The 13,633-nt window shown below is 58.4% G+C and overlaps 1 protein-coding gene across 1 annotated transcript in view; it reads left to right on the top strand.

Moving 5' to 3' along the window:
• Window positions 1-1,297: 1,297 nt before the first annotated feature.
• The window catches only part of PPARGC1B (PPARG coactivator 1 beta), a 45,056-nt gene continuing 32,720 nt past the window's right edge, over window positions 1,298-13,633 (top strand). The window contains exon 1 of the mRNA XM_015642162.2: window positions 1,298-1,446. Coding sequence (XP_015497648.1) covers window positions 1,363-1,446 — 84 coding nt within the window. The 5' untranslated portion in view covers window positions 1,298-1,362. The remainder of the gene's footprint in view (window positions 1,447-13,633) is intronic.

Below are 13,633 nucleotides of genomic sequence, written 5' to 3'. Positions count from 1 at the left end.
TGCTGGCAGGGCAGCCGGAAAAGCACCTTGAGTAAATGTTTTGGCACTTGACAACAGTACTGAGTACTGGAGTGCACAGCGATGAGGAAGAGTTGCTTTGCCCATCCCAAGGCCGCCCTGGCCTCCAGCTCTCATCAGTGTGACACAACAGGCGCCGTCCCTGACATCTCCCTTTGGTGCAAGGCTGGGGATCATGAGGGAAAACCCAGTGTTGCTACATTGCATGGTGTTCACAACATGTCCTGAACCAAAGAGAAGCCAGAGGGAATTAAAAGAGTGGCTGGAAACAGCTCTGCCTTTGAAACAACAGCAAAGAGAGCACAGATGGGCAGTGGGCCTTTCCTGCCAGAGGAAGAAGCACTCTCTGTTCACCCCTCAGAGCCTGGCACAGAGCTGCCCACCCTGATAGCTCCACATCACTTTGTTCCATCAGCTCTTTACAGTGACCCTGCAGGTCTGTCTAGGCAGTCTGAGGGGATGCAAAGATCTGGAGCCATTAGGCTGCAGGTGTTGGCCACTTTGGTTGGTTGTGTATCAGCTAATTCAGGCTGCAGTGCCAAGCCCTGCTCTTTCCCATGTAATTGCTACGGGTAAGTAAATAGAACATTCATGAGATTTTTGGTCCCATCATTAATAATTTCTGAAAGGGCTTTTAGGATACGCCTCAAAACCCCAGACAGAAAGATGACGTGCGTGACATCAAGATGCTCACAGCGGCAGCTGAAATGAAAACAAGGAAAATCAGAAGATCTTTTGCTCCTTTTTACTGCAGTCCACTGGTCCCACTTCAGTGCAGACCCACCAAGCCTGGAAGTGGCCCCTGGCCCAACCACGGCTCTCAGGGTTTATGTATCTCCACACGGGGTGATCTGGGGACTGCTGAGAGGTGCCTGGTGCTGTTGGGTGCTCTCACTTTTAAACGCTGGCAATTTTAAGGCGTGCGCAGCGGCATTGCTCAAAGTGGGTTCCCCTGTGTGTGCGTCCCTGGGGACGGCGCTCCTTCAGGAACTGCGGGGGGCACTTCAAAACCCCCAGAGAGAGCCTGGACGTGTCCCCCGCTCTGAGACGCTGCTCGCAGCGCTTCCACACCTGAACTCGGAGTGACTCGGGGGCCGCTTTGACGCGGTGGCACCTCCAAGGGACGCACAAAGCGGTGTCCCGCGAGTGTCTGTAAAACCCCCGGGGGGCTCCCTGGCAGCGCTCCCCGCCGAGGCCGGCTCCCGCAGCCGCGGGCGGGGGCTGCAGGCGGGGGCTGCGGGCGGCTCCGCCCCGGCGCTCCGCGCTCCCCGCCCCGACGGCCGCCCGGCTCCCGCCGCCGCGCCTGCTGCATGCTCGGTGCTCAGCCCCAGCCGGAGGTGGAAGATGGCGGAGCCGGGGCCGGATTGCAGCTCTCTGCTCGACGAGGATCTCTCCTCCTTCGTCTTCAGCTACCTAGCTGACAGCCAGGTAGGGAGGGCTGCTGGGGGGTTCTGCTGAGCGGGTCCCTGCTGCGGCTGGAGGAGGGGGGAACGGCCAGACCCCCCCGCTGCTTGCCGGGGCACCCCGGGGAAGAGCCGGTGCTGCCGGAGCGGGGCCGCGGGGCTCGTCCGCAGGGTGCCCCGGGGGTCTGCGGCGCTCCGGTTCCTTGCGGAGCCGCGGGGCCGTGCGCGCCCCTCCCGGGGCTCCCGGGCGGCCGCAGCCCCGCAGCCCCGCCGGCGCTTTCAGCACCACTCGCACGTGGACTCCCGCGCCCCCCCGTTCCCCCAGCGGCCGGGGATCTGGGGGGGAGAGGGGATAAGTTGATGGGTCGATGGGTTTCGGTACAGAACCATCCCCCGCCCTCGGTTGTTAGGGCTCCCCCAAAGGTGGGGAGGGGGCGGCGCGGTGCGGGCGGTGGGGGGGGCTCCGCAGGGGGCTGCTGTGCGGTGGGGGCTGACAGAGCCGGGCTGTGGGATGAGTCATGCCGAGCGTCAATTCCACGCATACGGGCTGGGATCTTGGGGGATGGAGGTTTGGGAAAGGGGGGGGGGGGGTGCGACAGCGACAGGGGTCTCGTTGCTGCGAGTCGCCGGCTCCAAAATGTGGATGGGCTGTGTTTTGGACGGAGCTGGGTATTAAAATCAGATTAAGGCTCCTTGGCAGCTCCGGCGGGATCACGAGAGCGAGCCGTGCTGGCTATAGGGCTCGCATGCTTTTCCATTTTGGGGGCTGCAAGAGAGGCGCTATACAATAAACCGGGCAGGAGCCGGAGCCGGGGCTGAGCCCGAGCGCGGCCGCGCATTTCGCAGTCGGCTTGATGAGGCTGCTGCAAGTGGGAAGAGTTTTCTGTAGTTATGTATCATCCCCCCGACCCTTCACTTTCATAACCACGGATTACAAAATAGCTCTGATTGTGAAGCGAGCACATTCATCCCAAGCCTTGCTCTCTCGCCGCTTCAGCCCCGCGGTTGCAAGCAGCAGGAGCGTGTGTGTGTGTGTGTTTGTGGGGAACAGGACCAGGGCTTCATCCTGCCGCCGTTTGGGTTCAAAACAAACAAGGGCTCGAGACGTGCTAAATCAGATTTGCCCGCGGTGCGTGTGCCAGACAGAACCAGGCAGGGCTTGCCACCAGCCAGATTGATGTAGTCCCGGCACCTCTGCTCGCATGCACCAGCGCCAGAGCGCTCCGGCTTGGCACGGGACCGGGCGGCTTCTGGGGGCAGAGCAGGGGGGGAGGCAGCCCGGCTTCTTAACCAACAGCTGCTGACAGGTTGATTACAGCAGAAGGGTCAGGAAAGGTGAGAAGTGGGCCGAGATTTTGTAAGCAGTTTGTGGGGTTTTTCCATTTTATTATTGCCGGGAGAACCATCGGCTTGGAGGAGAGGAGGCTGCTTGTGTGGGACGCTGTCCCTCGGAGTGGGCTGCTTGTGTGGGATGCCATCCCCTGGAAGTACGGCAGGAAGGCTGCAGCTCCCACCAGCCCCATTGCTCCCTGAGCAGGTGAAAGTTCCTGGCTCCACTTCTCTGTAATAACCCTCCTGTTCTCCACGCCTTAACCATGACATAAAAAGCCTTTATGGTTGCAGCACGTGCCTGGAGCCCTGTTTCTCTTTTTCTTGGCTTTTTGGTCAGCATTTGATGTGCCAATCTAAGAATCTTATTCCAAAAAAGGGACTGCTAAGGGAGCGGGGGGGGGGGGGGAAAAATCCTACGAATTGTCATCCTTCTCTGGTGCAAGCCCACCATGTTGTGAACATTCCCTGGAAAATTTGGAACCGTGAAATGGCCTGTGCTGAAATGAGACCATGTTTATGAAACGTGCTTGGCCCTGTTTTCTCTCCCTGTCCCCGGCGTGGTCTCTGCAGGAGGAGCAGCACAGGTAGCGCTGGTCCGAAGTCTGCAGGTGCAGGAGGAGAGGAGCAGCGAGGGCAGCGTTGCAGCTCGCTGCAGCTCCCGTGCAGCCCCTCTGTGCTCTCCCGTCCGGCGCCTGCTTTCGATAATTCCATTTCCTCTTCTGTCCCCGCGCACGCTGAGGGGCTCGGGGCTGGGATGGGAAGAAAAGAGAAGGAAAAAAGAAGAAAAAACAGCCCCCCCCCCGGCTATGATTTGCATGCATTTGCTTAAGAACAGCCTGAAGTTGTAAGCATGTGTTGTGCTTGTACCTTAACCTCTGATGAAACTGGGGGAAGGCTCCAGCCCTGGCTCTGTCACATGCTGCCTTCTAACTGGGAGCGGGAGGCGGGCCGGGCTGCCACTGACGTCTCTCCCCATTACTACTGTACGAGCCTCTGCTTACAACTGGGTTACTGACTCCTCGGTGCAGCCCCAAAGCTGCTTCCCCAAAGACCCCAGTGCTCCAGCATGAGAGCAGACTGCCCTGAGAGGCTGCGATGTCAGGAGGCCACGAGGTGATGAGTAGCAGCCGTTTCCTTCGTGGAAATTTTGAGGAACTGGGACTCTCCTGCTCTCTGGCCCCTGCTCCTCCCCAGTGCTTGCCTTTGCAGTAGGTTTTGAGAAAGGTGCAGTTGGTGCAGGTGCTTTGTTTCCAGGGGAGGAATCCTGAGCAAGGCTCTCGAGGAAGATGCACGGGGAAGGTTTGACAGGGGTATCTGCATCGGTCCCTTATTCATCAGGGTTTGTGCTGAGGGTGCCTGCTAACCTCTATTTACATATCGAGGACAGCGATGATTCACGTGGTACCTGCATTGCTACAGAAAGAAAATCAGGGTTTTTCACTTGATATCTGCCTTTCTCCTGCCAACTCCTTTTTTCTTTTTTCTTTTTTTTTTTTCCCTTTTTTTTTTTCAACAACAACAACAAAAAGTGATTTTGTTCTGCTGTGCCTCAAAATGTGTCATTTCTGGGCCTGCTTAATCCATTTTGTGCAACTCTGCTGCTCAGAGGTATGAAGCTGGTTGTAGCTGGTTCATCTGCTGGCACCAGGCACTGGGAAGTGCCAGCCAGGCAGCTCTGCCGAGAGCACCACGGAGCAGCTCTCAGCATCCCTGTGAGAGGCTGGAGCACCGTGCTTCTTACTGCTTCCATTTGTTTAAAAATCCCAAAAAAGTGCAGTGGTGGGGGGGAAAATAAAAAGAAAAAACCAGGCTGCTTTCTCGGAGGGATGTTTAAAGATCACATGAACTGAAATACAATATTCCCTCTTTAACTTCCCAGCCTCCTGCTAACAGCTTAATCCATCGATGAGTGCAGGAGGCACAGCGAGCCAGTGCTGGGTTGGCATTTCTAGTCATGAAGTGGGGGTGCATCCCTAATTTCTGATAGTCCTCACTGAGCTGACCAATATCCTGCTTTTTCTGTGGCTTTTCTCTGGAAGATTTGGAGTGGGTTTGGACAACAGATAGCCCAAGGGTCTGTGCAAAATGCATCCTCAGCTGCATTGCTGCAGCGTGGGTTGAAGGGCTGCTGCAGTGCCAGGGCTGGAGAAGGATGAAGTTTCCTGGGAAGCAGGGTGGCTGTGTCCTGGTGGCTGTCACCGTGCTGGTGACTGTCCCCACCACAGCAGAGGCAGCGGAGGCAGGTGAGCACAGCGGAGTCTGAGCTGAGCCAGGAGAGGGAAAGCAGCCGGCAGCAGCTGGAGGGAGAGCAGGGAACCTGTCCCTCAGAGCCTCCCCACACACCTGCCTGCCTTCCCCCCGGGATTCTGAGCCGTGTTCCCCACCCTGGCAGTGCCCCAGGGGTGCCCCACGCCGGGGGTTTTCCCCCACCTGCCTGCTGCACATCCCTGCCCCGCTCTCATGCCGTAATGGAAAGGCACCTCTCCAACAGGTGAATAATTAAGGGCTCAGTGAGGGCCTCCAGCAAAGGGAGCTTTGTGAGGGAGAGGGATCTCTCTCACATTAACCTTTCCAATGTCAAAAGCCTTTTTGTAGGGAGGAACTCCACTTACATGAGCTCTTTGGCACGGTTGGTTGTCTAATGAAAAATGCTCTGGGAATGCCCCTTCCAGCCCCAAACTGCTGTTTTTGGGGAATGGGTCCCATGTTCCTGGTGCAGGGCTGGGGACAGGGGTGCCACAGGCTGGCTCCTGGCAGATGGTTTGATGTGGTGCCAAGGGCAGGAGCCCACCAGGCTCTGAAATCCCTTTCGGTGGGGCTGGGGGCTCCAGCAGAATATGGGAGCTGCAGTGCCATAGTGACAGGACAAGGAGAATGGATTCAAACTGAAGAGTAGGGTTAGAGTAGACACTAGGAAAAAATTCTTCTCTTTGAGGGTGGAGAGGCCCTGGCACAGGGTGCCCAGAGCAGCTGTGGCTGCCCCTGGATCCCTGGAAGTGGCCAAGGCCAGGCTGGACAGGACCTGGAGCAACCTGGAAAGTGTCCCTGCCTATGGCAGGGGGTGGAATAGATGAGCTTCCAACCCAAACAATTCTATGATCCCACGAAGGACACGATTCCCCCTGGCCAGCACGCGCCAGGAGGCTTGGGGCTGGGATTGTGCAGGGCCAGTCCGTGCTGTTGCTGCCAAACGCCACCACCAAAGCCACCACTCCTGTATGACCATGGCCCTGGGGAGATGGTGTCACCAGAGCAAGGGGCACCGTCCCCGTGGGGCTCTGCAGCACTGGCTCTGCCGGGGAAATGCTGTCCCCAGAGCTCCACCGGGCCCAGGCGTGTGGCACTCGCTGGCCGCCGCCGCGGAGCCGGGGCCGTGAGGGGCTGGCAGGGCCTCGGCCGCAGACACGTTTGCCGGAGGATTCGGCTTCAGGCTCCCGCAGCTGAGCCCTGCTCCATGGCAACCCGGCGCGGGCTTATATTTCTCGTGACTGCTTGGCAGCCTGAAGTGATTTAGCAGGGGGGGAACTCTGTAGGCGCCGGAGCCGCCGCCAGCGCGGCCGTGCCGCGGTGACCGCCACGCTCCAGGCCGTGTGGGGCTCCAGCTCCCGGCACAGCCCCTTCCCACACCCCAGCAGTGGGCAGCAGCCTTGAGTGCCACCACCCTCTGCTGCCTGCAGAGCCACCTTCTCACCAGTGCCTGGACAAGGATGTTCTAGTGCTTGTAGTAAGCAGCCAGGGACTAAAGGTTGAAGTTAATGGGGCGGGTGGTCAGGTGAGGTAGTGACCTACTTCCAGGGGCACGGCACCGTAGGCACTGGGTGATGGCCCAGCCAATGTGTTTCCCTTCCCTTATCGCACAGCCGTTCTGCTTTTCAGCACTTTTCAGCACTTTTCCTGAACTCTGGCTCACAGATTATTATTTATCTATTTATGGCGGTTGTGGAGTTTTTTTGTTGGGTTTTTTTTTTTTTTTTTGGTTGTTTTTTTCCTTTCAATAACGGGAGCGTCCAAGAAACGCCGAAGGACTTTGCACAGATCTGGCTGCACTCAGGGTCTTGTCAGCCCTGTCCTTATCCAGCCCCGTCTCTCTGCACTTCCCCACGTGGAGGCAACAGCCAAAGCTGAGCTGCTGCATTAAACCAGTTCACTTCTCAATTAACACAGGGAAAAGTAAAAGCTGGAAATCTCCTTTGGCCCTGGAAGATCTGGAAAGCCCTGCAACTGGAGTCCCTTGGAGGGGAGGGGTGGGATACCACACTTCACGTGGGAAGTGTGGTATCTGCTGTGGGGGATGTGGAGAGGCTGTGACAGCCCTGGGGACAGGGCCCCATCCAGTAGCCAGAGTAACCTTTGATCTCTGCCGGCTCTGGGCAGCCATGTGGGGCTTAGGGAAAATACTTCCCTTATCTCACATCCCACTGACCCAGGGCAAAGCAGGCTCTGGGAGCTGAGTGGGCACCCCAGCACCAGGAGTTTCCTTGGGGGAGCATGATGATGCTGAAGGGTGCCAGGAGCTTTTTCCATCCGTATCCCCTCTGTCCCCATGGTCCCCTGCCCACCCAGCAGCTGGAGAGGAGCCTGGCGATGGGGACAGAGGCTGGAGAGACCATCCAGAGCTGATGTGACACTTCTCCCCTCCCCTGGGATGAGCAGCACATGCTTTATATGGATGTTTTTGTGCTGAGGTGGCGCCTCAAGCTCTCGCAGGGACTCCAGTTGCAGGGCAGCAGCGTATCTTTACTGAGATGCATTTTCTGAATTCTTCCTGTGCGCCCTGCGGCCGCAGCCCCTCTGCTGAGCCAGGGCCAGGCCCCTCGGTTCCTGTTTCAGTTTGCTGAGTTTCACTCGGAGAGCAGAAGCTCACTCTGCTGTCACTTCTGCTCCCCGCTTTGTCTGGGGAGGCTGCGGGACCCGGTTTGTCCCCGGAGTACGGGGGGAGCACTGTGGGAAGTGTCATCCTTTCGTCCCCGCTGCCAAGAGCTGCCTTCCCCACCTATTCCCCGAGGAACCCTCATTTCCTAATTTTCATGGACGTCAAGAGCAAGGAAATCCTGTGGCGAGGCCGAGCTGGGGCTGCGGGCCCGAGCCGGGCCAGCCGGCGGGGCCGTGGGGATGGAAGGAAGCCCAGCTGCCTCTCCTCATGTTTGTTCTCCTCCCTCCCGAGCCCTGCAAGGGGGGATGTGGCTTTCACAAGTGACAGCTGGGGGACCTGGCTGTCCTGCCACGAGGTGACCCGCGGCTGGAGCAGCCCCAGCTGGCCCGGGGGGTGCAGGGGAGCTGCCGAGCAGCTTTTCTGCTCAGCCTTCCTTGCATTTTTTTTTTTAGGCGAGCTCCTAGGTAGGAGGGAGGCGCGTTATTATTTTTTCATGAAGAAAGTGCATGTGTAGCTGCAGGGTGCTGAGGAGGCTGCCATGACCCCTTGCATGCACGCAGGGCTGGTAGGGCTGGCTTGGAGCTGGGACCAGCACTGGTCACAGCTGTGCACGTGCCAGGGTGACAGCGAGGATCTGGAGGTGACAAACACGGCACTCACAGCTCTCCTGGAAGGATGAAGCAGGGCCAGGCTCTGGCTCTCTTTCCCCTGCAGAGGCCAGGACGGTGCCAGCACGGTGTGGTGACGCTGGTGGCCACAGTCCTGGGCTGGGAGCAGGGAGAGATCCGATATTCCCCTGGCCGGGTGTGGGATTGAGGCTCGCAGGCAGAGCTGGCCAGGGGCTGCACCTCGGTTCCTGCAGGCGAGCTGCCAGTCCCCGCTCCTGCCACGCACAGCCACTGGGCACCAGCGCCATGGGGCTGAACTTTGTCCAGCTTTAGTCCTCTGTCCTGATTTCTTGGCGCTTTCCCTGCCTCGCTGCAAATGTTTGCAACTTCCACGGCCCTTGGCTTCCAGCTAATTAAACTTTGCATTCCTGTTGGCTTCCTGCAAACCGAGGCTGCTGAGCTGCTTCCCTTTGCCCTGGGCTCAGGGACCTGCGGCTCTGCCCTTTGCCAGGTGTGTGTGGCTCAGGGCCACCTTCCCACATCTTAATGACACGAGGATTTTCAAACCTTCCCTCGAACAGCATCAACCCCAGAGCTCTGCAGAGCTGGAGATTTAAACCACCGGCATCGTTTCTTCTTTTCAGCAGGCTTGCACACAGTCACGACCAAACCGTGCTGATAATGAAAAGGGAAAAAAAAAAAAAAATCTCAATTTTTTTTCTTAAAAAGGAAGTTTCTGTTTCTGTGTGGGCCCCACAGGGAGGCTGGCGCATGCGGGTTTCGAGTGCTAGAACCCATTTCCCAGGTAACAGAACTCAAGCCTGTGAGAACTGTGTGGTTTTCTCAGGCTGAAAGGTTGGATGGTATTTGAGCTGCTTTTTTTTTTTTTTCCCTTGTTGCCGTGTCCTTTTAAGAAGGAATAAGTATGTCTATTTATATATATTTTGAAAATGAAAGCACGTGGTCCATGTCCCCAGAAACCCTCACAGTACATGTTGTCACCCAGCTCTGGGGGGAACACTGCTTTGCTGGTGACCACCCCCAGCCCACCCCAGCAGCTGAACTGGGGAGCAGCCCTGGGAGCTTGGGGTGAGCCGTGCTCAGTGTGCAGGACATTGTCTTGGGAATTCTCCATGGGATCAGAGGCTTGGGGATGTGGAAGTGGATGCAGCAGGAAGGAAGTTGGTAGCTGAGAGGAGAGCGATGTCACAGAGAGAGTTGGGACAGCATGGATGGGAAGGGCTGGAGCTGCTCACTTTATTTACTCCTGTTAATTCCTCCTGCCCGTGCTTTGAGTGGTGCTGCCTGACCTGCCTGCAGTGCTGGCTTTTCCATTCCTCTGCCAGGACTTTGGGATGCAGAGTGGTTTCCCTGGGAAGAACAGAGGGTCTGCTTGCCCTGGCTGCCTCCTGTCAGTGTCCACCCCAGTGTCCACCAGTGCCCGCTGCCCTTCTGCCCAGAGGAGCTGGAAACCCGCCTGCACATCCAGCTGAGTCGAAAATACATGAAAGGCAGATTATCAGGGGGAGACTGTCCTCATCTCTGCCGCTCGCTTATGGCAGTGCAAGGACCTGGAAATACAGCTTTCAAGTTTCTCTCTGTATTTATGTAACCCAAACGAACTCTTTTTTGGAAAGAGCCACTCTGTCTCATTTAGATACCTAAATATAGCAGCTGCTCCGGGGGGAGGATTAGCCTTCGAGTGCCCTAGCGGGTATGGGACCTTTCTGCACGAGTGTTGTGGGGAGTTTAAACCTCATTCAGTGGGGCCTGGGGGGATTATTCCCCTTGCCATTATCAGGATGGGCTTGCAGTGTTCCGGGTCAGCAGGGAGCTCATGGCAGTGACCGGCTTGGGAAGCACAAACCTGTGGAGATGTGGATTGGAGGGTTTTTCCTAAAAAAGCCTTTTGAGGCCAGGGTCCATCTATGCCCAAACACGCTGTTTGTTATTGTGCTGTCACCTCCCCTTGGAGGGAGGATCTGTGCTCCAAAGCACTGAAGCAGAGCTGAGCTATGGGGTGAAACTTCCACATCCAGCCCTGCCAAAGGGCACCTCGGGGTGATCAGTCAGGGCTGTTGGAGAGGAATCACCCCCACAGCGTAGTGCTGGGTGGAAAGGCAGGGAAGCACAAGGCTCCTTCTGCCCACAGGTGCACCTGAGGCAGCAAAGCCCTTGAGCACCTTTAGGGAAAGATGTGGGACCAATCCTTTGAAATGCCAAGCTCAGGGACGCCCCACAGGTGCCGTTTCCCTTTGCCAGGGATGTTCACGGGCATTCAGGGACACCCACCCTCCTGGGCAGCAGGGCCTGTGCGCTGGTCCGAGATGCAGGTGTTGGCAGAATCCAGGCACTGTCCACATCCCATGGACCCTCTTCTGCTTCTTCACACACACCAGAGCTCTTTGCCTGTGGAGTGAGCACGAGAGATGGGTCTGACCATGTGGTGTGGGGGGGCTCTTGTGCACCCCTGGCACCAGCCAGGCTTGCACCTTGCACCAAGCTTTGACACAAACTGAGCTGCTCAGAGGTGCACAGGGTGACCTTTGCTTTTGTCTCGTAACACTTCCAACTGCCCTGCGGTGGGGGTGCAGTGTGTCTCTTCCAAGGAAGTGGGGAGCAGCAGTTTGTGTGTGTGTACTGGTGTCCCAGGGACTTGGGGACACGTGCTGCAGGAGTCTCTGCAGCTGGCTCGTTTTTAAGAGTGTGGAGAGGCCACCCTTGTGTTTCCCTCTGCTCCCGCCTGCTTTGCAGCACTGGCACAAGAGCGGTTCCCCGGCCCGGTGCTGCTGCAGGGGCTCCTTGGGATTTGGAGACACGCAGGAGCTGCCTTGTGTGTTCTGCAGGAAAGCAGAGGGTCCCTCAGCTGTTGGAGCACTGCCCCTGTGCTTTTGGTGTTGCTTCCTCTGCACACAGCTGCTCTGCCTCCCTGCACACCTCATCCCCCATCCCTGCCCCTCACTGTGCCCAGCTCAGAGCTGTGCTGGCTCCTCTGCCATCCCCCCGGGGCAGGAGCCACCTGGCCAAGCCGTGGGACCCCAGGGATGTGTCAGTGAACACCTGCGTGCTGGCTTCACACGGTGCCCTTGGACAACCTTGTGGAGCGATGTCCCCTCAGCTCCCTTTGCACAGCAGGAGCGGGCAGGTCCTGTTTGGGCGATGCCCTGCTCAGGTCTGTGTTGCTGGGCCCTAGCAGGGTGCAGGTGAAACGGAGAAGACCGTGCAGTGGAAGGGGAGAGGGCACAGCGGGGCTCCACACGGAGGGCTCGCAGTGTGCCCAGCATCCCCCAGCTCCCTGGCAGATGGCTGCAGCCCTCCCGCCCCGCTCCGAGGAATACAAATGTGCGGCAGATACGGTTACCCGGCCCCGGCAGCGGTGTTGGCTTTCATCTAGATCGATATCCCTGCCGGCCTGCGTCTGCGGGAGCGCTCAGCCGGCAGCGCAGGCCTGCCCGGGAGCAGACACCTGCCGAGGCTCTGCTGCAGCCCCTGCCCGTTCGTGTGTCCGGCTGCCTCGGCGTGGAGGCAGCGCCGGTGCCGGCCGCAGCGCCGCTGTCCGGCTCCGTCATGCGTAAAATGTAATAAATAGGGCCATAAGCCTTTTACAAAGTCTATTTCCACTCTTGGATCCGGGATTTAATGCATGGCTGCTTAGAGAGGCTGAGGATTTCAGGGGTCAGCAAGGCTAATTGCACTGCTGGAATAAAAGGGTGCGCGGCGAGGATCCTGCGCGCCGGCGGGAGGGGGTGCCGGGGGTCCCGACTCCCTGCCCACCACCCCGGCCCCGTGCACTCCCTGCCAGCAGCCAGGGAATGCCACGGCCACAGATGGCAGCTTGGCAAGGGTTGGGGTCCCCAGGGAGTGCTTTTTGGGGCTGGGGAGGCCGAGCCAGCTGGGGAGTCACATGCTGCAGGTGTTTGGTTCCCCAGTGCTCTGCGGTGTCCCTGTGTGTCTGACCAGGCACGGCTGGCTGGAGCACTTGATCTTAGATTACCTGTAAGCCAGGGAAAGCCTCTGCGGGGCCAAGGGCCAGTGAGGATCAGGGCTGTCCCGGTGCCAGCTCAGTCCTGGCATGCAGCGTCTCCTTCAGCTGCAGAGAGGAGCTGGGTACCACCCTGCCAGGCTGTGCCAGCGAGTCCCAGTGCCACAAACTGGGATGTGAAGGGATGTGTGTCCTGCTGCCGGGGAGACAGCCCCACTAGGAATGGAAATGCAGTGCCGGGGAGAGCCTGGGGCACAGACCTGGTGGGTGCTGGGTGGCCCGCACAGGGCTGGGGTCAGGACCTGGACAGAGCTTTCCCAGAGGTGCCAGGCAGGGGCCGATGGGATGTGCAGGCTCTGAATCACCAGGACAACTGGCAGCCGCACACACCCTGCGAGGCGAGGGGGACCCAGATGCCCCGAGGCTGCCGGGTCCGCGCCCCGTGCCAGCCGCTCGCTCTGGCAGGGCTGTGCCGCCGGCCACGGCAGACGGAGGACGCCAGCTCCGCTCAGTGACTCCGCTGGCTGATCCCGTCATCTCCATCTCGCGCCAAGTGCTGAAGTCGCCATGGAAACCGGCATGGCAGCAGCCTCGCCAGCATCCTCACTCGGAGCGCCCGGCCGGTGCCGCGCCGGTGGCGGGTGAGCAGCCTCGGCCACCGCTGCTGGTCCCCGTTCCTCGGGGATGCACATGGAGCCCTTCCCCGAGCCGTGGCAGGGCCCGATACAGGCTCTCCTCCGTCCCGCAGAGCCTCGCAGGAAGCACAAAGCAAAAGCCCGATCGTGTTGCTATTAATAGTACCTGCTCACAAAGTTATCTTCATCTGCACCTCTCCCACCTTCATTTAGAGCAGCCAAGGCACGGGTCTGACTCGACACCCTGCTGCTGGAGTTTGAGGTAATCCCGGCATCCCCAGGTGCGCCACTCTCCTGGGCTGCCACTGCTCACTACCTTTCCTCTGCCTGTGGAAACCTTTCCCCATAGTGGGAAATAGAGCCGGATTTTTATTTTTTTTTCCCAGGGCTCATTTTTTTGTGGTGACCGTAACTCTGAACTCTGCTTGCCTTTTCCTCTCCTCCCACGTCGCTCCTGTGCAGCAGGGTTGTGTCTTGCCAAAGGCTTTTTCCCTGGAGCATCCCTGCTGGAAGTCCTTGCTGGGATTTTGCTTGATCAGTGGAGGAGGCAGTGCGAGAAGTTGACTATTGGGGACGGAGCATTTTCCGCTTGGATTTCAGTGGGTGTTTTCATAGGTTTCAAGCTGTGGTCCACCCTTCCCAGCATCTTTCATCTCCAGAGCTCATGCAGCTCCTGGGAGGGTGCAGGGCTTTGAAAGGGCTTTGAGGATTCAAGGGCTCATCCCACTGCTTTGAGGCAGCATCTCCCACCGTTGCCAGGGAAAGGCCTATTTCTCCTATTC

The sequence above is a fragment of the Parus major genome, chromosome 13 (genome assembly GCF_001522545.3).
Source record: "Parus major isolate Abel chromosome 13, Parus_major1.1, whole genome shotgun sequence".
Classification (NCBI taxonomy): Eukaryota; Metazoa; Chordata; class Aves; order Passeriformes; family Paridae; genus Parus; species Parus major.
The sequence above is the reverse complement of the archived record's forward strand: the minus strand, read 5'-3'. Positions and strand labels throughout refer to the sequence as shown.